Below are 22,830 nucleotides of genomic sequence, written 5' to 3'. Positions count from 1 at the left end.
AAAGGGAGATTAAAACCAAGTATTAATCCTCAAAAAATTAAAATATCATATCATCACAGGGACAGATCATTGCACCAGAGTAGAAAATCTAGAAACAGACCACAAAGCACGAGGATTTAGTGTACGATAAAGGCAGCATCACAAATCTATGGGAGGTGAAGACACTTTCTCATAAATGATGAGACAACTGGGTAGCGATTTGGAAAAAGACAGAGTTCGATCTATACTTTACACCATACACCAAGATAATTTTGAATGGATCAAAGGCTCTGTTTAAAAGTGAACGTACGCAAAGTACATGTAAAAAGTGAAACCACACAAATCCTATAACCCACCAGACATATCGCAGTGTCAATTTAGGCGTTTGTAAACATATACACAAACGAGAGGTTATTAAAAAGTGCATCCTTTGGCTAAGAACCGCTGCACAGACGAGTCCTTTACTCCGCAGAAACGTATTGGTCCGGACTCCGTTACCCCCAAGACTGGAGAGCAACCCACTACCCCATAATCTGCCTTCCAGGCGGAGGCGCTCGAGGAAACGCCTCCTTGCCCTCCCACGTTCTGATAGGCTCTCGAGACCGAGGCTGCAAAGAGACCTGCGGACCTATTGGCTAGCGGGCGTGGCCCGCGCGGGGCTTGCTGGGAGTTGTAGGCTTCTGGACTCCCCCTCTGACGTCGGAGATTTCGGCCCCTTGAGCACTGCGGTGGTGAAGAGGTGGGTGTGTCTGGAGACGGGGTGCGGGGAGGGGCGAGAATTCAGGAGAAAAAAAAAACCCACGAAGGATTTAAAATTGAAGAGAAATTAGGGTTGCGGGCACTCAGGAAGGGGCGAACCTACTTCGAAGTGGGGCGCAGAGCGTTGGAGGTGGGGGAGCACAAGTTCTAGGGCCAATCAGACATTAGCTAAACTGTTGCCTTAGCAACCAGTCCGGACAGCTATGCCCGGTCCCTTGCCCCCACTCCAAGGAAATGGGGGGAGCCTGGGCTGTTTAAATGTGTTTGGGCTCGGGTGGACAGAAGCAGGATCCCTTTCCTCCCAGCTCTAGCGGCGCTGAACCTGCGGCTCGGTGGGCGGGGAATGGCCGCGTCCCGGAGCACCTCAAACTCCCCGCCGATTGGCCCACAGCCCCTCCGGGGCGGGGTCTGGGGCGGGCCCTCCCTCCCGCTGCGAGGCGAGGACCTCCGGGATTCCTAGAGAGGACTCGGAAGTGCTTTCGGCGGTGGGAATGATGGCTCGACCCCGTTGGACCGGGAAAGCTTGGACTTGCTTACTTCCGGCGAGGAAGTGTTGCGAAGTGTCGGCTTCGGTTTTCTTTCCGTTTGTGGGAAAAAATCCTGTCTTTCCGAGCGTGGCTGCGGGAGCTTGGTCTCCGGGAGAGCTCCCCGGGACTGGTGCCTGGAGGAAAGGGGATGGACTTTGTGTCCAGACGGGGGTCCTGTCTCTAACCTTGACCGGCCCGGTTTCCGTGACTATGGGATCAGGGGCGATTCCGAAGACTCCAGGTCCAAGCCTGTACTTATAACTGTGCTTCTCTTCGGGACCAATGAAGTCTCCTCTTGGTCTGTCATGCTTTTGTGGCATGAAGGACAAGACCCCTTTTGACCGCTGTAATGTTTTTGACCCCTGTTTTGACTTAAGTTTGGCTTGTGATAGAGACAAGCAGAGACTGCGTCTGGACTAGTTAGTAAGTCTTGTCCTATTATTTATATGAAATGTAATGTTCCTCACCATTAAAATTGTATTCGGCTAGGTCTGATGTCAGGTTTTTATTGCTTTTCTTTACATTGTTTAAATGTTGGAAATGTTCTCTATTGGTAGTAATTTTATGGGCGGAGTGACGGCTGTCTTGTAGTCTGTATTTTAAAGTAAATTGCACTGTTGAGTTGTCATCTTTAGTACCGATGACCTCTTTGTCATCTCTCTGCTAATAATGATTTCCAATATATCAGTAGGTTGCACACTCACGGAAGTGCCCTTCAGAAGATCTTAAAGAGCAGAAAACAGATTTGATCTGTGTAGCCCGGCTAACCTGGAGAGACATCCCTCTGAGTTGGAATGATAATGACAGAGTCTGGGGAAGTTATAGACTTAGACCCTCCAGCCGAGACTTCACAGGAGCAAGAAGACCTTCTAATAGTGAAGGTGGAAGAAGAAGACTGCACGTGGATGCAGGAGTACAACCCTCCAGTGTTTGAGACTTTTTACCAGCGCTTCAGGCACTTCCAGTATCATGAGGCCTCGGGTCCCCGGGAGGCCCTGAGCCAGCTCCGGGTGCTGTGCTGCGAGTGGCTGAGGCCGGAGCTGCACACCAAGGAGCAGATCCTGGAGCTGTTGGTACTGGAGCAGTTCCTGACCATCCTCCCTGAAGAGTTTCAGACCTGGGTGAGAGAACATCACCCGGAAAGTGGAGAAGAGGCTGTGGCTGTGGTAGAAAATATACAGAGAGAACTGGACGAACGCAGACAACAGGTGAGCGAAAGGGGAGACATTGGTGCAGTGAGGAAGGAGAGGAAGAGAGTTAGGTGCTGCTGAGCAGGGGTGAGATCCTTTGCGCTCTGGTCTTTCATCCTATTCTTTTGTTCTCCTGGGATTAGGTACACTGTGGAGATTTCCTGCCACTCCAGCAAAGAGAAGCAGTATCCAGTGTGTTAACCTGGAGAAGACAGTCAGCGATTTTATTTCTTTTTAAAATTACTGTATCTGTTTTTTGAATGACATGATGCAAAATTCAAAAGGTGCATAAGGTTGTTAAGAAAAGTAAGTTTCCTCTCGCCCCTAAGTCCCCAGCTACCTAATCCTCTTCAGAGGTAGCCACTGTCGCCCAATACCTGTATATCCTTACAGAGAGAGACTTTCTACTGTGTATAAAAGAGCACACATTTAGGTGATGTGTTTTAAAAAAACATAGGTGTTTTGAAATCACTGTGCACGTCTGCCATTTGCTTTTTTCTTACATCTTGGTTTGTTCCGTGTTCGTGCAAACAATGCTGCCTCAGTCTCTGAAACTGTGTTACATTTCACTGCGTCGATGAATGTACCAGAATTTTAACTCCTGTTGAAGGCCATTTAAGTCATTCCTTTTGATTGTTTCTGAACTTTTACTATAACAAACTTGGCTGCAATGACTTTTACGTACATCATTAATTATAGAATAAATGCTTAGAGGAAGTCCGATTGTTGGCTCAGAGGGCATATGCATTTGTGATTTTTTTTCATAAAGATTATATTTATTCATTTGACAGAGACACAGAGAGAGAGGGAACACAAGCTGGGGAGCAGGAGAGGGAGAAGCAGGCTTCCTGCTGAGCAGGGAGCCTGATTCGGGGCTTGATCCCAGGACCCTGGGATCATGACCTGAGCACAAGGCAGACACTTAACAACTGAGCCACCCAGGCGCCCCTGCATTTGTAATTTTGACAGCTGTTGACGGATTGCCCTTGGTCGAGCTTATACCAGTTTTTACTCCCTCCTGCAGGATCCAAGAGAAATTTTTGCTCACAGCCTGATGATGTGATGTTATCCAACTTTTTGTTATTGCTAATCTGAAAGATGCAATATTCCATTACTGTGCGATTTTAGTATGCATTTCTCATATTATGGGTGAGTTTGACCACAATATATTTTAAAGGGCTATGTGTGTACCCTTTTTTTTTTTTTTTTTTAAAGTAGCCTCTACACCCAGTGTGGGGCTTGACCTCACAACCCTGAGATCAAGAGTCACATGCTCACTGACTGAGCCAGCCAGGCTGCCTATGCATGTACCCTTTTTTGTGCATTATCTGTTTACATTATTTATCTATTTGAAAAAGGTAAGCACTGTGTCTGTCATCTGAGTTGCAAGTTTATTTTTCCACTTTATTGTTGGTCTTTGCTCATGGAGATTTTTGTTTTGCAGGGTTTTTAATTTTTAGGTAGTCCATTTATATCTTTTAATTTATGGTTTCTGGGTTTTGTGCCATACTTAGAAAGGTCTTCTCTACTACAGTATTATAAGAAAATTTTCTAATAGTCTTTTCTCAGTTTTTAAATTTTTATTTATTTATTGTTTTGGTGCACAGTGTTTGATATGGTTATAACTTTCTTTCCCCAGATGTCTATCCAGTTGTCCCAGCAAACTTGTATAGTAATCCCTCTTTTCCTCTCTGATTAAAATGCTGTCTTTATTATATACCAAATTTCTGCATGTATTTGGATGCATTTATGGTCTTTTAAATCTGTTTTATTGACCTTATTATCTGTTAATGTTTGAGTTTTTTAATTATTTGAGCTCTGCAAAGTGTTTTGGTATTGATTGGGCTACCCTTCCCCGTTCCAAATTTTGTTCAATATTTTCTTTTTTCCTGATGAACTTTAGAATTACTTAATTTAGTTTTCACCACTCCAAAAATCCTGTTGGTGTTTTTTGGCATGGGAGGGGGGTTTTGCAGTAAATCATGTATTAATTAAGAGAGGATCAATATCTTTATGTTGTTACATCTTCTTATCTATTTTTTTGTTGACTTAACGTATTTACTTGACAGAAAGACCACATGTAGGCAGAGCTGCAGGCAGAGGGAGAGCGAGAAGCAAGCTCTCTGCTGAGCAGGGAGCCCAATGCTGGGCTTGATCCCAGGATCCTGGGATCGTGACCTGAGCCGAAGGCAGACGCTTAACTGACTGAGCCACCCAGGCGCCCCTCTTCTTGTCTTACTCATTTATAACCTGACCCTCTACCTTCTTGTTGCTAGGGTCACACTTTCTTAAACTTTAATTAATTAATTACCTTTTTTTAGCGAAGAAACAAAAATTGTGAGACCTTAGGTCACAAGAGTTTGAAGTTAGGTGGAGAATTTCCCTCTTTCTTTCTTTTTCTTTTCTTTCTTTCTTTCTTTTTTTTAAAGATTTATTTGAGAGAGAGAAAGTGCATGGGCAGAGGGAGGAGGAGGGATAACCCAATTCCCTGTTGAGCGGGGAGCCTGACATAGGGCTTGATCTCAGGATGCAGGATGCTGAGATCATGACCTGAGCCAAAGTCAGACACTTAACTGACTGAGCCATCCAGGCCTCCCTCCCTCATTTTTGAGAGCCATTGCACTTCATTGTAAGGTCCCAGTCTCATTATTCTTCATATCTGGGGGAGGGGTACTTCAACATTCCAGAACATCCTCAGGCTCTTTAGCTGGTATAATTCCCTCCATGAGGCAAGTGGGCAGCAAGAGGGAATTGCTACGGACCCTCAGCCAGACCCTTGGCTATACCGAATGATTATCCTCCAGATGGGAATGTCTGAACCTTTCTATTGCCTCCATCAGGACAGAAAGTAAAGGTTCATGGTGACCTCTGGTTATTCCTTTTTTAAGCCTAATTTGGGACATTAACAAACAAGCTTTTCGCTACTTTTTAAAATAATAATATTGAAAAATACAGTGAAAAACAAAATGGATTTTTGAGACAGGATTGACAGTCATTGTGTGCATTTACCTCTCTCATTGTGATACGCAGCCTGTCTTTGGCAGGGACACAGAGAAAATTAATTTCTTGTTGGTAGTAGGGATTTGAGGCCCATAGAGGAGATTTTTTTTTTAAGATTTTATTAATTTATTTGACAGACAGAGATCACAAGTAGGCAGAGACCAGGCAGAGAGAGAGGGTGAAGCAGGCTCCCCGCTGAGCAGAGAGCCTGATGTGGGGCTCGATCCCAGGACCCTGGGATCATGACCTGAGCCGAAGGCAGAGGCTTAACCCACTGAGCCACCCAGGTGCCCCAAGAGGGGATTTTCTTAAGGGACCCCACAGCTCACTTTGTTTGCCTTTCTCTCTGCCTGCCATCTGTAACCCCGACATTGTTCCTCAGGTTTATCTCCAGGCAGTTCTTGTCTCTGGCAGGCCTTTTCCCAGGCTTTATCCCTTACCCCTCCTCCTTGGTGTCTCTGTCCTAGTGTCAGGGAACCTCAAGGGCTGCTTTGCTTTTTCGGTGCTGACATGCCCTTTGACATACTTGGCATTATCTTAACTCTTACCCTGAGTGGGTCCACAAGGACATACAAACTTCCATGCCAAATGATCTTTGCCACAACTGTTTTGGAGCACCCGTTAATGTAACCCCTGTACCATGTTCTGCGAGTGCTAAGAGGGTGAAACTTTAAAGTGCTTTGAAACATAAGGGAGGGGAAAAGGGGGATGGCAGTTCTCCCTCAATGCAGGATCTTAGTATCTGCTAGGATGCTGCTGAGCTACTACCTTCCAGAAAAGATAGATTGCGGAGACCACTTGTGGCAGAGTAATTGTGTGTCCTCTAGGGTTGACCAAGAGCCCAGAACAGAAACATGGAGTACTTAGCAGGTGGGACAGGAACTAGCTCTGGTCTTGGTGTTGGTCTGTCCTACTTGAACAGGGTCCACTAAGGAACTGAGTGTGGCTTCCTGAGTCTGTACTGACCTTTGCAACTTCCCTTCTCACTTCTTTCCCCTTCACTAAACTTGACTCACTGTGGCTTTCTTATGGTTCCTCAACTGTACCAGACTCCTGTTTTCTGCCCGAGAGTCTTTGCTTATATCATTCTCTCGGACCCACACACTTCTGACTTTTCTCCTGGTGGGCTTCTTTTGCCCTTTAGGTGTTTACTTAAAGGTGACACTTCCTCAGAAAAGCCTTTCTTGGCCACCCTCTCTAAAGCAGGTCTCATCAGTTCTGTCTTAAGGCACTACTTTCTTCTCCTTTCTAACAATTAACAGTTTGTAATTATGTATTTATTTGTGTGTGAATAAGCTTAATGGAAGTCATCTTCACCTAGAAAGAAACTGTGTTTATTAAGCCCCTGTGTAGTCAGTTTGCCTGGCTCATTGTAGATACACATTAAATATTTGGCAAAAGAGTGAATGGAAGAGTGGGAATTTACTGGATTCTTCCACAGCCCTTTCTGCAACGTGCTGATTAGTGTGGTTGTGCTTATTAGATCGTGGTGTGTCCCGAAGGGCTTCCTCAGAAGATGGTGCCACCTGGAGTTGTACAGGAGTCCCTCAGCCACCAGCTCCTGTCCGTGGACCCCCAGTCTGAACAAGAGCCACAGAAGCCTCATCTCCTGGAGGAAAATGGTGAGGACGTGAGATTTGGTGGAGCAGATATGGCTAGAAGTGGGTGGCCAGGCCACGTGGGTAAGTGGTAATTGTGGGAAAGAGACTTTGGGCTGGATAGCCTCTCTGCAGTCAGCAGGTTCGGGAGCTTGGGAAGGGCTGGGGACCTGGCATCGAGTCCTGGGCATTCAGAGAGAGGTCACCTTGTAGGATGGCTAGCAGTGAATGTAGCCCCGTTCGAAAGCTGCCATGATGATGACAGCTCTAAGTGCGGAGGCTGTCAGAAGACCTGCAGAAGTCCTTTACGAAAGTGTCGTACTTGTTTTACGACAGTTTTCTGGCTCCAACTCGTCGATTTTGTAGTCTTACTGCTTCCGTAAGAACAGCTCTCCAGTTCCTGACTGTGTTCTTTTCTGGCTCCTCAGTCGTTCACTTTGAAATCTTATTTTCAAGCAGGGCTTCACGGTGACCTTTAGAGTGACTGTTCTCTCTCTCTCCTCCCTTGCTCCCCCCCCCCCAATTTTATTAACTTGTATTAGACACATGACGGAAGGCAAATGAACTGATGAGTCTTATTTATGATGGCAGATGTCCACAGGTCTCTAACCCTAATCCGAAATTCTCACTATCAGATATATTTTAGAAGTCAGAAATTTTCAGATTAAGGGCATATGGGAATATGATTTATATACCATATAGTACAGTACCAACAGGATTTGAGGTGGGACTCCACAGTGACACACAGTAATATTTTGGCAGTGAAATGTATGCAGCTTTGCAGTAAGTAGATTAAATAAAAACTTTATAAAGAGCCTCACATCAGTTTTTTTTTTTTTTTTAAAATTTTCAGCATAACAGTATTCATTGTTTTTGCACCACACCCAGTGCTCCATGCAATCCGTGCCCTCTCTAATACCCACCACCTGGTTCCCCCAACACCCCCCCCCCGGCCCCGCTTCAGACCCCTCAGATTGTTTTTCAGAGTCCATAGTCTCTCATGGTTCACCTCCCCTTCCAATTTCCCCCAACTCCCTTCTCCTCTCTAACTCCCCTTGTCCTCCATGCTCTTTGTTATGCTCCACAAATAAGTGAAACCATATGATAATTGACTCTCTCTGCTTGACTTATTTCACTCAGCATAATCTCTTCCAGTCCCATCCATGTTGCTACAAAAGTTCTGGTCAGGTTTTGCTGCCAAATTGATTCAGAGCCTAACTTAATGTGAGGAAGGCCTTCTTTGGTATTTAGTGCTTGGGGATTTCAGAATTGTGGAGAAGGTATCACAAACATGTGTTCCAGGTTTGGCCGCAGGCTTTCTTATGTTCTCCCCTGAGGGGTCAGCCCTTCCATTTCGCATGCCCCATGGCTCTGGTCTTTTCCAGCTTTCCTTTCACTGTGGTAATAATAACAAAAGTTGGAGCAGCAGCAATAATATAGTGTTTACTGGGCATCAGCAACTGTCCCAAGTGCTTTACCTGTAGGAATCATTAAGCCCTCGGTGTACCAGAGAAAATAGTTTTTGCTGTTTACCATCTGGGGCCAAGGGACCCTTTTATTTTATTTTATTTTATTTGTTATTATATTATTTTATTATATATATTATATATTTTATTTTATGAATAATTTAGAAAAGAAAGGATAATAAAAAATAATTTTCAAGGAAATTTTAATAAGAACCTCTTTATATCAAGTACATTTTGGTAATAGAAACATAAAAAAATGAAAATACTGTCACCTAGTACTGTCCCTTTTCCCTTTAGAAAAATGAAAACTGTCCCTTTTGCAGCGTGAGATGGTCCATAATCTTGTTGCAAAATCTTGCCTGATGAAGTCCTTCCTGTTGAATAATTCAGTGGATGAGAATGTCATATTTCCTTTTTGAAATTAGAAATAGAGTGTTTGTCGTCGATTCTTACGTTTGAGAAAATTTACCTCTGATGATATTTGTAGAGTCCTTTGAAGATTTGCCCTTTGGGTTCAGTTTCATCGTTATTGTGTAGAAGGCCCTGCTCTGTCTCTTCACGGTGTCTTACTCATCTAGTAATAGTGAAGTGTCTTCAGCTGCAAATTGTCTTTGCCGATGGGGTGGAAAATGAATTCTGAATTCACAGCTATACTCAATGAAAGCTAAGAGCAAGCATCAGCAGTCTTATACCTTCTTGAAGATGATGCAAAACTCTGGGCAGTGAATTTAATACTTGGAGACTAGTGAAGAATGATCACTTATTTCACTCTTATATCATCATCCTCAGTATTTCCTTTATTCTCCTGTTTTCTTACTATTTTAGTTTTTTTGCTATCATTGGGAATAATTAATGAATAATGATTAGGAAACATGCAGTAATTCTTAGTATGATGAATTAGGAAAATGTTTTGTGATACGGGAAAAATACAGTCACTCAGATCTCAAAATGTCCCCTCCATGTGTAGAAGAGTCCAGTGGACCCATATAGAAATTAGGAGACAGAATGAGTCATATTCTATTCTTTAATAATACTAAAATAAATTTTCTTTTTGTTCTTCAGAAGACCTCTAAAGGAATAAAAGTCATGTAATTCCAGCCTTTAAAATAGTTAACACTGTTCAGAAAAGAAACCCCAAATCCCAAATTGTGTCTAATATACTTAGTTGGCATACCAAGGGCTAATGCCCACACTAATCCAGTGTAATAGGTACTACTGTTATCCTCATGTTAGAAATTAAAAAGCTGAGGCCTGGTCAGGTTAGGTAATTCATTCAAGGTCAAGGAGCTCTTAGTGACAGAGCTGGGATTCTAACCCCAGCAAAATCTGCATTTATCCTTTTACCCGATTCCTAGTTGTGCTGCCTTTGCTTTAACATCAGGCCCTTCCAAGTACACTCCTGTCCTCTTTCCTCCACTGCCAGAGTCTCATCACGCCAGGCTACTCTCTCCTGTGCCTAGGTGCTGCTTCTCTTTTCCACTTTGTTAGCTAGACCCAGCCAGATTCTTTCTTCCAGCAAAATTATGAGGTTTGTTTTGTGTTTGTTTCGGTTTTTGATTTCCACACACTGGGGAAGGCTGTATTCCTCATGCCTTTAATAGCACCGATGGCAGGTTTTCTGTCTCTGGAACTAATTCCAGCATGGGAGGGGCAAAGTCATTTGCTAAAAAGCTGAAGAAACAAAAGGTTTTATAGGAACTTCATAAAATAAGTGGAATTGTCTGGAGTATAATTATTTTAATTATTGTAGTTGTATTTGGAAGGTAGTCTATACTCAAAATCAAAATTACTGTTTAAGTACAAACTATATTCATCCCTTCTATTTTTTTTTTAAGATTTTATTTATTTATTTGACAGACAGAGATCACAAGCAGGCAGAGAGGCAGGCAGAGAGAGGGGGAAGTGGGCTCCCTGCCAAGCAGAGAGCCCAATGCAGGGCTCAATCCCAGGACCCTGAGATCACAACCCAAGCTGAAGGCAGAGGCCCAACCCACTGAGCCACCCAGGCGCCCCTATTCATCCCTTTCTTGGAGTCTTTTTTGACTCTGTAGCCACACTCCTGGATTCAGCTGCTGTCTCTGCCCTCTCTGTTTCTGGCTATCGTCTCTAAGCGTTATCTCTTTTTGTGTCATTGTTGATTACTTCCTAGTCCTTAGAGAGAAGCAAACTACATAAGGACATACATCTTTAGGACCAGGGAAACTGTGAGATTAAAGATTAATACCAGGTGGATTTGTCCCAGTCAGGGCATACATAGACCATGAGATCGTATGCACCCCCAATCTCAGACAAAGAACAAGCAGAGGTGACAGCAGGGGTCAGAAGGTCACCAACAGACCCTCTAGACATTGCACACGCAATTGACTCTGCTCAGAAAGCACCCTCATCCCCCAACCCCACCCCAGCCCTGCTTACCAGAGTCACATTCTCTGGAAAGGCTTTCCTGATGCTCCCACCTCCTGCTGCTCTGGAGGTGCTCCTGCTTCCAGGCTCCTGTGGGAACTTGAGTGAATTTCAAGTATATTACCATTTACCCTGTGCTAGAAGTAAATGAGGCTCACATGTCTGCTCTCCCTACTAGACAGTAAAGTTTTTAGAAGGCAAGAATTGTTTTATCTTCTTGTTCTTATAACACACAATGCAGACTTAGTGCTTTACTAACTGGCTGACTCTCCATCAACCATGGTAGCTTTTGGACAGAAGAGAACGTGGACTAAGACTTTGCTTGTCAAAATGTGGCTCAAGGAGCAGCACCAGAATCACATGGCTTTGTTAGAGGCGCAGGATATGGGGGCCGCTGCAGAATGGCTGAGCCGTATCTGTCCCGTACCAAGACCTCCACATGATTTGTGTGCACATGAAAGTTTGGGAAATCCTGGGCTCTCCATAGTGCTTCAGCCTGGCAGAAGCTGTGGGACTGGTGGTTCTTTGAGATGATGAGATTTAACCTGGGCAGAGCAGATTGCATCCTTTACAAGTGAATGCCACAGTCTTGAGGTCCCCAGCAGGGATTAGCCTGACTGACTACAGCAGGGAGTCTAGTTTTTGTGGGGGAAGAGTGAGTGTAGTTGGTGGGGGGAGGGCCTTGAGAGCCAAGCAGAAAAATTCGGCCTTGCCGTGGCAAGGCGCCATCGTGGATTCTTGAGCGAAAGTAGACCATGATGGCAGTCGGAACTGGACAAAGATATTCTCACTGACGCCTCTTTTTCTCCCCCCTCAGCCCTACCTGCTCTCCAAGTTCCTTCCCTTCCCCTGAAGGACAGCCAGGAGCTGACAGCCTCACTTCTCTCGGCTGGGTCCCAGGTGAGCCGGCGTCCCATGCCCGCAGTGAGGACCCACGTCTGTTCTTGGACAAGTAGCCACCCTAATCCTGAATATCCATCAGAAGTTCTGTCTCTCACTGCAGACCGGGCCCAGCTGGGGTTCCTACTTGAATGCTGCTTTCCCTTCTACCCAGTGCTTCCCTCTCCTCTTTGAAGCACAGACCCTCCTTCTGTTTTTAACCTTCATGCTCCCACTTCTTCCCCTCACTCCAAATTTGAACATAGGGAATGGGAATTTAGTGGTGATCTCGTGTTTCAGAAGTTGGTGAAAATTGAAGATGTGGCTGATGTGGCTGTATCCTTCATCCTGGAGGAATGGGGACATTTGGACCAGTCCCAGAAGTCCCTCTATAGGGATGACAGGAAGGAGAAATTTGGGAGTATTACTTCCATGGGTAAGAATGATTTCATCTGCATGGATTAGGACATCTTAACTTTGTTATAAAGAGTATTTCTGGCACATCATATAAAAGCATGTATGTGACTTAATTACTGTGACTTTGCTTATTTTTTTTTTTTCTGTGAAAGAGTAAATTGACATTCCCTTTTTTTTTTCTTATTCAGCTTATTCTGATTATTTCCATCATCAGCATCAGGGTATGAGTGAAGTCTGATAATACTTGGGGGATAGTATTTGCAGTCCAGCAAATGTTCTCATTTTAGTGCGTTAGGATAAAAGAGCTCAGAGCTGACAGGCTTGGGTTTTAATAGATTCATAGTAATTAATTGTATTCTGTTCCTTGACACATTGAATAATTCCTAACTGAATAATTCTCATCTGTGAAGGCATCTCAGACTTTGCCGAATAACTGCTTATTAGAGTACATTTGACCTTTGAGCAACATGGGGCCAAGGGCGCCAACCCCCACACAGTCGAAAGTCTGAGAATAACTTTTTTTTTTTAAGATTTTTATTTATTTATTTGACAGACAAAGATCACAAGTAGGCAGAGAGGCAGTCAGAGAGAGGAGGAAGCAGGCTCCCTGCTGAGCCGAGAGCCCGATGCGGGGCTCGATCCCAGGACCCTGGGATCATGACGTGAGCCGAAGGCAGAGGCTTTAACCCACTGAGCCACCCAGGCGCCCCCTGAGTATAACTTTTGACTCCGCCAAAACTTAACTAGTCATAGCCTACTGTTGAGCTGAAGCCTTCTGGTAACATAAAGCCAAAAAATTTATAAAAATTTATAAAAAATAAAAAATAAAAGTAAATAATAAATTTTAAAAATTTAAAAAAATCATAAAACCGAGTAACACATAGTTTATATATATGTCATATACTGTGATCTTACATGAAAGTAAGCTAGAGAAAAGGAAATGTTATTGGAATCGTAAGGATGAGGAAATGCATTTATGGGATTGTATGTATCAAAGGAAATTCACGTGTCAGTGGACCTGTGCGGTTCAAACTCGTGTTGTTCAAGGGTCAATGGTGTTATTGGAGGATCTCCCCTTTCCCCAGTGCATGGGTGGCTGGTTGTTCACTCCATCATCATTCTCAGATCACGGGTGCCTATTTCATGACATCCGCCTTGCCACCTCCATTTTATTTTATTTATTTATTTATTTTTTTAAGATTTTATTTATTTATTTGACAGACAGATCACAAGTAGGCAGAGAGGCAGGCAGAGAGAGAGGAGGGAAGCAGGCTCCCCTCTGAGCAGAGAGCCCGATGCGGGACTCGATCCCACGACCCTGAGATCATGACCTGAGCCGAAGGCAGCAGCTTAACCCACTGAGCCACCCAGGCGCCCCACCACCTCCATTTTACATGTCCCCATCCCTTCTTGAAATTTTGTGCCCCAAATGAGATTTTGAGCTTGTTTCCAAATTATGATCCTGCAAACTATTATTCAATTTTGTGCCTGGAGCATTTATAAAAAAAATCTCTCACTGTATAAATGCTGATCTCAGCACCAAAATTTTGGAGCTTATAGCTTTTATCTTCTTTCGAACAAATTCTCTTAGAAGAGCCACTACATACTAAGCACTCTGGTAGACTTCAGGTGAAATGCACATATAATGTCAAATCTCTGTCTTTTTTGAAAAAGCTTATTTATTTAATTAGTCTCTATACCCAGCGTGGGGCTCCAACCCACTCCAAGATCAAAAGTCTCGTGCTTCTCTGAGCCAGCCAGCCACATATAATGCCAAATTTCTTTTAAGCATTTATACCAGCTTACATTGTTGTAAGAGTTTTAGTTCACTTATAGGCTTTTATTTAAAAAAAAAATTGACTCCTCCTCTCTGAAATTCTCCGTTTCTTTTACTACTAGTGATACATACTAGTATTTCCTTTTCTTTTGATTTGCTTGTACGTGCCCTCTGCGGCTTTATCTTATAGGGATCTTAGTGATGGTGATTCATCTCAAGGGATTACTTACGCAGCACAAATGTTATATGCAATGCAGATACTTCTTCATTCTCTTTTTATTTTTATTTTTTTAAGATTTCATTTATTTGATAGAGAGAGACACAGCAAGAGAGGGAACACAAGCAGGGGGAGTGGGAGAGGGAGAAGCAGGGTTTCTACTGAGCAGCGAGCCTGACGCGAGGCTCCATCCCAGGATCCTGGGATCATGACCTGAGCCGAAGGCAGACGCTTAATGACTGAGCCACCCAGGCGCCCCTTCATTCTCTTTTTAAATGAATTTCAAATACCTCAGATTTCACATTTGAGTCTGGTAGTATCGTTTTCTTTTTTTTTTGTAATTTATTTTCAGCGTAACAGTATTCATTGTTTTTGCACCACACCCAGTGCTCCATGCAATCCGTGCCCTCTCTAATACCCACCACCTGGTTCCCCCAACCTCCCACCCTCTGCCCCTTCAAAACCCTCAGATTGTTTTTCAGAGTCCATAGTCTCTCTTTGTTCACCTCCCCTTCCAATTTCCCTCAACTCCCTTCTCCTCTCTAACTCCCCTTGTCCTCCATGCTATTTGTTATGCTCCACAAATAAGTGAAACCATATGATAATCGTTTTCTTTTTTTCAGTTACTTTGCAGGCATTTAATGGGTTTCAGACTTTCAGTACTTGGCACAGTTTTTCTTTATATTGTTTTCCAAGCAGTTGTAAGTCCTTTCTGATTTTTTTTTAAATCCATCTGTTCATTACAAGCCCTTTACAACTCCAGTGTACTCCTACATTAAGAACACATTAGAGTATTTCTGCCCCTTATCTTCTCTGGGAAGGCCACATTAGATTATTTTCATGCCTTTGTGTTCTTAACAGTATTGAGAAGGTCAAGATTTGGGGTGCCTGTGTGGCTCATTTGGTTAAGGGTCTGCCTTTGGCTTAGGTCATGATCCAGTGATCCTGGGATCAAGCCCCGTGTCAGGTTCCCTGCTCAGTGGACAGCCTGCTTCTCCCTCTCCTTCTGCGCCTCCCCCTGCTCATGCTCTCTTTCTTGCTTCTGTCTTAAATAAATAAAATCTTTAAAATCTTAAAAAAAAAAAAAAAGGAGGCTAGGGTTTTATAAGTATCTGTCAGATTCAGAAAGAGATTTTTAAAACAATAGATGTATCCTGGAGATAGCCATTTCATTGGGGTGTCCAGGATGTTGGGGAACAAGAGACAGTTTCTATTAAGATAGCAAAGGAGAGGAATTTGAGAAGGCTATCACATAAGCCTTCGAGAACATTGTGATTAATGAGAAAGAGGGCTTATCACTGTAAGAGTACGTGGCTTAGGTGGATAGCTTGGTTTTGTATGTTCTCTTTTTTCTTTCTTTCTTTTTTTATTGGGAGGGGCAGAGGGAGAAGGAAGAGAGAGAATCTCCAGCAGACTCCTCACTGAGCCACGGAGCTTGATTTCATGACCCTGAGATCATGACCTGAGCCAAAATTAAAGAGTCAGCCGGTTAACTGACCGAGCCACCCAGGCGCCTCTGTATGTTCTCTTTTTCATTGGGAGAGTTCTAAGCAGACTTAAATGCTACTGGAAAAGAACTAGTAAAGACTGAGTTGAAATGTTGGGGCAAGGAAGAGAAGATCATTGATGAGGGTGGTCCCTCAAAAACAGGATGACATTGGGAGGTCCAGGGTCCAGGAGCGAGGCTTGGCCTTTGGCCACGGAGACAGCTCTTCCCCCATGAGATGATGGGAGGATGACGGAGGAAGGCAGCCAGCAAGTTTCTGGTTGTGGCTATAGGATGTTCAAGGAGCTTTGTCTTTCTTTGAAATAGGAGACAGTCACCTGTTGAGAACGAGCAGGTGATGAAGTAGGTGGCAGAGTAGAGGTTCGAATACATTGGCGAACTTTGGTTTGAAAGAGGCCGTAGGGGCACCTGGGTGGCTCAGTGGGTTAAAGCCTCTGCCTTCGGCTCAGGTCTGATCTCAGGGTCCTGGGATCGAGCCCTGCATTGGGCTTGCTGCTCAGCAGGAAGCCTGCTTCTCCCTCTCTCTCTCTCTATGCCTGCCTCTCTGCCTACTTGTGATTTCTGTCTGTCAAATAAATAAAATCTTTAAAAAAAAAAAAAAGGCCATACATACACATAGTAAAACATATTCAAATAGTATAAATGGGTCTAAAGTAAAAAACTGAGTCACCTACCCCAGTCCTCAGTCTTCTGTTGACTATTACCAGTTTCTGGATTGTATCTCTAGGCATATTTTGTATACACACGTTTTTGCAAAAAATGATGACGTACCATACAGTCCTGGAATTTTAAAGTAACGGTGTATTTTGGAAGCCACGATGGAGATATTTTGACATCGCTGATGAGAAAAATGAGTGGGGAAAGGAGCCAACCGTAGGAACGTAGAATGCCAGACAGGGCAACAGTGAGGTTGAAGGGCTTGGAATATTTATAGCATCAAGTCTGCCTGATTTGTTTTTATCTCCTCTGCCCCCCACCATTGTATTACTAACTAGCTGGGCAGAGCCTTGAGCAAGCAGCGTAGTCCTCTGTCAGATATGCAGATAAACCAAGAACATCAATAGAAAGTTTGTCGTGTCCGTGGTAAAGAGGTGGGGAAAGAGGAAAAAAAGTAAATCTGAACCCATTGGTGTGATAACCTATATAATCACTTTCTCTGGAAAAGGGCAGTTGTTAATAGAACGAGAGAGGTGCATTGGGCTAATCTGATTTTTTTTTTTTTCTTTGAATTTATCCCTGGAAAAAGAAAACCAGGTGCTTTTTTGACTGGTTGAATGGGAGAGAATTCTGGTAAGAATAGAATGTATGGGCCTAAGCAGATGCGAATAAAAGAGAAAAAGAAAGCCTGTGATGACAGGAAGATTACCTGCTTACCTAAATGGGGGAGGAAAAAAACCATTCTTTTTGCATATATGTTTGTTTCTACTATTAAGATGTCTTTTAGGAAGAGAAGTAAAAAGAGTTTTAAGAAATTAAAATTCAAGTTTTCTTGATGGTAAAAGAATTACAACTTCTCACTATGAAAAAAAGGTTAGTAATAGTATCTACCTCAAAAGGTCATTGTTAGGATTAAATACCATAAAATTTATAGGTCTGGTCCGTAGCAGCACTTAGCAAATGGTATCTCTCATTACCATTATTCTGTAATATTTGAAAACATCTTTTCTGTTTACAAAAAGAAAAATCTTACTAGAAAGTTCTCAATAGGCCCTTGTCTCTCTGTCTCTCTCTAGCATATAAAAAATAATAGTCGCTATTTTTTAAAAAATATTTTATTTATTTATTTGACAGATCACAAGTAGGCAGAGACAGGCAGAGAGAAAGGAGGAAGCAGGCTCCCTGCTGAGCAGAGAGCTGATGTGGGGCTCGATCCCAGGACTCTGGGATAATGACCTAAGCCAAAGGCAGAGGCTTTAACCCACTGAGCCACCCAGGCGCCACTGATAGTCCCTATTTTTAACTACTGAAGATTTATCTCTGCAAAGCATAATAAATGTCATGCTTCAAGTAAAATGTGGGTTGCCGATTGGGTTACATAGGGAGGTGATTGTCTTCTCTCCAGCGTCTGTAGTCATCAATGACTATTAGGTATTAAACTAGCTCTTAACAGTACTAGATTCTTCCCTGGGTATAGTTAAGAATGCCTTTTTTCCTTTAGACTAATTCATACCAAACAGATTCTTTGGGGATTAAAAAAGCTGGAAAGATCATCTTTCTTCTCCATGCTGTAAATGAACAGGAAGAAGGAGGTGAAGATTGGGTTAGCTGCACAACCCAATACCACATTTTATGAAGAAGGTTTACTGTTGCACAGGTGGGCACAGATAGGTCCCGTTAAATACGCCACCAGGAGGGTGTCACCTTCATTAAGTAGAAGGATTGCTCTCCCAGTTTCATCCGTTTGATGCATTCTTGCCAGCGCTTCCGTCCCCAGCCTGTCTGTTGCTGCCAGACGATTCTTTTCCCCTCCCTGGAGCATAAAGCCTCCTTTGCCAAGTCCTGCGGTGCTAGCACATGTCGGCTTCATAATTACCCATGTCCTTCAGTCATTTTGTTTCTTCCCGTATGGGAAATAGCTAATCTGTTTTCCTTCTATTACTTCAGATTATGAATCTGGGCATGACAACGTGGAACTCGCCGTTAAGCAGATTTCTGATGACGTTGAACCCCACTGGATGACGTCAGGAAGCCCTGAAAGAAATGTTCCCCAGAGTCAAGGGTTTGGAGAAGTTAGTGACCTTCACAGCATGGTAGAGAGGTGGCAGGTAAACCCCGCAGCGGGGAAGTCAAGTCAGAACCCTTCCCAGAAAAGAGATCTCAGTGCCATCGCGGACGTTCATCGTAAGCAAAACACAAGTGGCGAGAGAGGTCACAAATGTAACGATTGTGGTAAATTTTTCCTTCAAGCCTCAAACTTCATTCAGCATCGGCGAATCCACACTGGAGAAAAACCGTTCAAGTGTAGTGAATGTGGGAAAAGCTACAATCAGCGCGTGCACCTGACTCAGCACCAGCGAGTCCACACTGGCGAGAAGCCTTACAAGTGTCAGGTGTGCGGAAAAGCCTTCCGTGTGAGCTCACACCTCGTCCAGCATCACAGCGTGCACAGTGGAGAGAGACCGTATGGCTGTACCGAGTGCGGGAAAAACTTCGGTCGGCACTCCCATCTGATCGAGCACCTGAAACGCCACTACAGAGAGAAATCCCAAAGATGTACGTATCAGGGGTTTGTGTTTGGAGAATAGGTGGAGGCGAAAATGGTTTTATGAGCTTAGAGCAACAGGACAGACAGGTTGTGCTACTGGGAGCAGTAGCTAAGGGGCAGAGATCCCAGTCCATTTTATTGTTTGATACTTTAATGAGTCCAGTGAGTGGGCAAACCTATGCCCTCTGCCCTCCCCAGCTTCCCTCTTCCCAGAGGTACCTGCTTTCAGCTTTCTTTCTTTTTTTTTTTTAAAGATTTTATTTATTTATTTGACGGAGAGAGATCGCAAGTAGGCAGAGAGGCAGGCAGAGAGAGGGGAAGGGAAGCAGGCTCCCCGCTGAGCAGAGAGCCCGATGTGGGGCTGATGTGGGGCTCGTGGGGCTCGATCCCAGGAGCCTGGGATCGTTACCTGAGCCGAAGGCAGAGGCTTTAACTCACTGAGCCACCCAGGCGCCCCTGGTAATTCCTTCTCTGTCAATCATACGGCTATTGCCCGACTTCTCGATTTTAAACATTATCTCTAGCTTTTCTGTTGTAGTAAATGAGGATTTTTGGCTCTCCCGCATGCTTGCTTTTCTCTTTCCCCTTTTCTCGTTTTGCTAACTCACATTTTATTTTAAAATGATAAAATAATAGTAGACCAGGAAGTTGGAGGAAAGAAAGCAGGATCCACAGTCCCACCATCCTGACTAATAGAACTGTTATTATGTAGTGTATTCCTTCTGTCTTTTTTTTCATAAGCTTATTTTTCTATAGGTGTACTCGGAGGGCACAGCTAAATATTAGACACACTTTGTCCGTATGGCTCGGCCCTCCTGTTATCTCTGACAACCTGCTGTTGTGTGGAGACGGCAACACTTAACTGTTCCTCAGTTGAACTTCGAATTGTTTTTTGCTTTTGTCCTGATAATTTAAAAAAATACATATTTAGGATTATTTCCTTATAGATGCCCAGAAGGGGATTAGTGAATGAAAGGTCAAAAAAACATTTTTATGGGTCTTTTTTTTTTTTTTTTTTTAAGATTTTATTTATTGGGGCGCCTGGGTGGCTCAGTGGGTTAAGCCTCTGCCTTTGGCTCAGGTCATGATCCCGGAGTTCTGGGATCAAGTCCTGCATCGGGCTCTCTGCTCAACATGGAGCCTGCTTCCTTCTCTCTCTCTGCCTGCCTCTCTGCCTACTTGTGATCTCTGTCGAATAAATAAATAAAATCTTAAAAAAAAAAAAAAAGAGAGAGAGAGCCGTGATTGATTAACATCCCCCCCAGCCCTCTTGACAGTAGTTTTTCCTGGCTCATTTCTCTTTTGTCATGGATCCTGATCAGGTTCCCTTCCAACTCTGTAACTCGGTATCTCCCCGCATAGTCCTTTGCTTCCCATCTTTCCGTTCTTGTCTGCTCTCATCCCATCCAGCTGTGTTTTTGTTCTGTCTCATTCTGTCTGCCCAACTCACATTCACATTTCAGAATATCCGTCTCTCCTTCCTGTATGACAGAAGTGTGCTGCTCCTCCTCGGGCACTCTCCCCACCTGACCAGTGAGCCTCTTCATCTCTTTCTTTTCACTAGACAAATACCAGAGTTTCTTTTCACTCCTGCTGGCTTCAGTTGCAAACAGGCATCCCCTCCCTTGGTTACTGCCATCACATCATGGTTTCACCGGATTATCCTCTTTCTCCCGATAGTTTATCTTTGTTCGGTAAAAGAACTAGTGACAGGGGAGCCTGGGTGACTCAGTCGGTTAAGCATCTGCCTTTGGCTCAGGTCATGATCTCAGGGTCCTGGGATTGAGCCCCACGTCGGGCTCTCTGCTCAGCTGGGAGTCTGCTCCTTCCTCTGCCTGACCCTCCCCCTGCTCGTGCTCTCTCTCTCTCCCACTCTCTCTCTCAAATAAATAAAATCTTAAAAAAAAAACCCCACAAAAACTGGTGACATTCGCATTTCCTCTCTATTCTTTCAGGCAATGACAAAAGAAGTAAGAATATAAAATTGAATGTTAAGAAGAAAATTTCAGAATTTTCAGAAGCAGATGTGGAACTATCAGGAAGAATCCAAAGAAATGTTTCTGAAGGTCAAGATTTTGGAGAGGGCCATGAGCACCCAGGCCAGTTGGATAGAAAGCAGGGAATTCCCAGGAAGGAGATACTAGGACAGCCCTCTTCAAAGAGGATAAATTTCAATGAAGTCACATACGTGCACAAAAAATCAGCCACAGGAGAGAGACCACATAAATGTAATGAATGCGGAAAAAGCTTTATTCAGAGTGCACATCTGATTCAACACCAACGAATACACACGGGGGAGAAGCCCTTTAGGTGTGATGAATGTGGGAAAAGCTACAATCAGCGTGTGCATCTCACTCAGCATCAGCGTGTCCACACTGGCGAGAAGCCCTACACCTGTCACTTGTGTGGGAAAGCGTTCAGGGTGAGGTCCCATCTTGTTCAGCATCAGAGCGTGCACAGTGGGGAGAGACCCTTTAAGTGTAATGAGTGTGGGAAAGGCTTTGGCAGGCGGTCCCACCTTGCAGGGCATCTGAGACTCCACTCTAGAGAGAAATCCCATCAGTGTCGTGAGTGTGGAGAAATCTTTTTTCAGTACGTTAGCCTCATTGAACATCAGGTGCTCCACATGGGTCAGAGAAATGAAAGAAATGGCATTTGTGAGGAAGCATATAGTTGGAACCTGACCGTGATTGAAGATAAGAAGATTGAGTTACAAGAGCAGCCTTATAAGTGTGATATCTGTGGCAAAGCCTTTAGTTATAGTGCAGACCTTATTCAGCATTACAGAACTCACAGTGCAGAGAAGACCCATAAATGTGACATATGTAGAGAAAGCGCTGGCCAGTGTTCCCATGTAAAACAACATCAAAAAACCTACTCCAACATGAAATCTCATCAATGCAATGAGTGTGGCAGAGGCTTCACTCTGAAATCCCATCTTAATCAGCATCAGAGAATCCATACTGGTGAGAAACCCTTTCAGTGCAAAGAATGTGGAATGAGTTTCAGTTGGAGTTGTAGCCTCTTCAAACATCTGAGAAGTCATGAGAGGACAGATCCCATAAATACTTGAAGTGTATAGATATCTCTGTTGTAGAACAGCTCTTACTCAATTTTAGAGAAGCCTTCCTAAGAGAAACCCTACTCCTATAATGAATGTAATAACTTCAAGCATTCTCTCCAGTGTAACCATCAAACCTACAGATTGATTGAAATCCTTCAGTTAGAACTTAGGGACAGTGGGGAACCCACAGTGAGTAGATACCTATTTGCTTTCCTCATTGAGAAATGCTTTTGTTAGCATCTTCATGCTTAAGAATCTAGACAAGAGAGAACCCATGGATACGGTGGATGAAGGAGAGCCTTCAGGTGGCACTCATTCTTTGGTTGCATCTCAGAGAGCTCACACTGAGAAAAACCTCATGAATGCAGTAGAAATAAGCTTTATTTGTAGTTTCTGCCTTGTTTGACAGCTTATTCAGGGAAGAGCACAGTGAAAGGAAGAGAGAACTCTTCAGCATGATTTCTGTTTTGGTATCTCAGCAACGAACCTTTTCTAGAAACGAGGATCGCAGCCACTAGAATGCTCCAGCTGTTATGCCCATCTTGAGTATTAAAGGCTTTGAAAAGAAATCGACTTAAGGTATTTATATTCTGGCAAAATTGGGGTTCAGAGGCTGGATGGTATGTGTTCCTGTTGCATTATTTGGCCTCTGACTTCTCCATGAAACATTTTCTACCTTGTTTTTTTGTTTTGATTCTACTAGCATCAAAGGTAGCTGGTAGCAAGAGGAGTTAAGTGTGTAAATTTAGGAGAGAAACATCTTAAGGAGAAGAGAGGGGGCCCTTGGGAAGAGAGAAAAAAAAGAGGCCAAACTGTGGGCTGGTTTCCAGTCTGTCACCCAC

At 43.7% G+C, this 22,830-nt stretch overlaps 1 protein-coding gene across 7 annotated transcripts; it reads left to right on the top strand.

Moving 5' to 3' along the window:
• Positions 1–659: 659 nt before the first annotated feature.
• Positions 660–22,557, top strand: ZKSCAN5 (zinc finger with KRAB and SCAN domains 5). Of its 7 annotated transcripts, none has more exons than XM_032872604.1 (7): positions 660–718; positions 1,954–2,473; positions 6,939–7,077; positions 11,740–11,822; positions 12,102–12,237; positions 18,324–18,932; positions 20,880–22,557. In XM_032872604.1, exons 2-7 carry the CDS (start codon positions 2,060–2,062, stop codon positions 21,995–21,997), a joined length of 2,499 nt encoding a protein of 832 aa, XP_032728495.1. In that variant the 5' UTR covers positions 660–718; positions 1,954–2,059; the 3' UTR covers positions 21,998–22,557. The 7 variants fall into 7 exon arrangements, with proteins under 7 accessions (XP_032728495.1, XP_032728497.1, XP_032728498.1 ...); XM_032872606.1 differs by having other exon boundaries at positions 665–718; positions 1,957–2,473; XM_032872607.1 differs by lacking the exon at positions 660–718 and adding an exon at positions 1,190–1,506 and having other exon boundaries at positions 1,957–2,473.
• The last annotated feature ends 273 nt before the right edge of the window (positions 22,558–22,830 follow it).

This window comes from Lontra canadensis, unplaced genomic scaffold, assembly GCF_010015895.1.
Source record: "Lontra canadensis isolate GAN:19392208 unplaced genomic scaffold, GSC_riverotter_1.0 scaffold45, whole genome shotgun sequence".
Taxonomy (NCBI): Eukaryota; Metazoa; Chordata; class Mammalia; order Carnivora; family Mustelidae; genus Lontra; species Lontra canadensis.
The sequence above is the reverse complement of the archived record's forward strand: the minus strand, read 5'-3'. Positions and strand labels throughout refer to the sequence as shown.

Excerpts from the sequence above, each read along its gene's own strand:
- ZKSCAN5 (XM_032872604.1), top strand. The coding sequence starts at position 2,060 with ATGATAATGACAGAGTCTGGGGAAGTTATAGACTTAGACCCTCCAGCC. Across the intron at positions 2,474-6,938 it reads TGGACGAACGCAGACAACAG|ATCGTGGTGTGTCCCGAAGG; the intron begins GTGAGCGAAAGG and ends TGTGCTTATTAG. Across the intron at positions 12,238-18,323 it reads TGGGAGTATTACTTCCATGG|ATTATGAATCTGGGCATGAC; the intron begins GTAAGAATGATT and ends CTATTACTTCAG.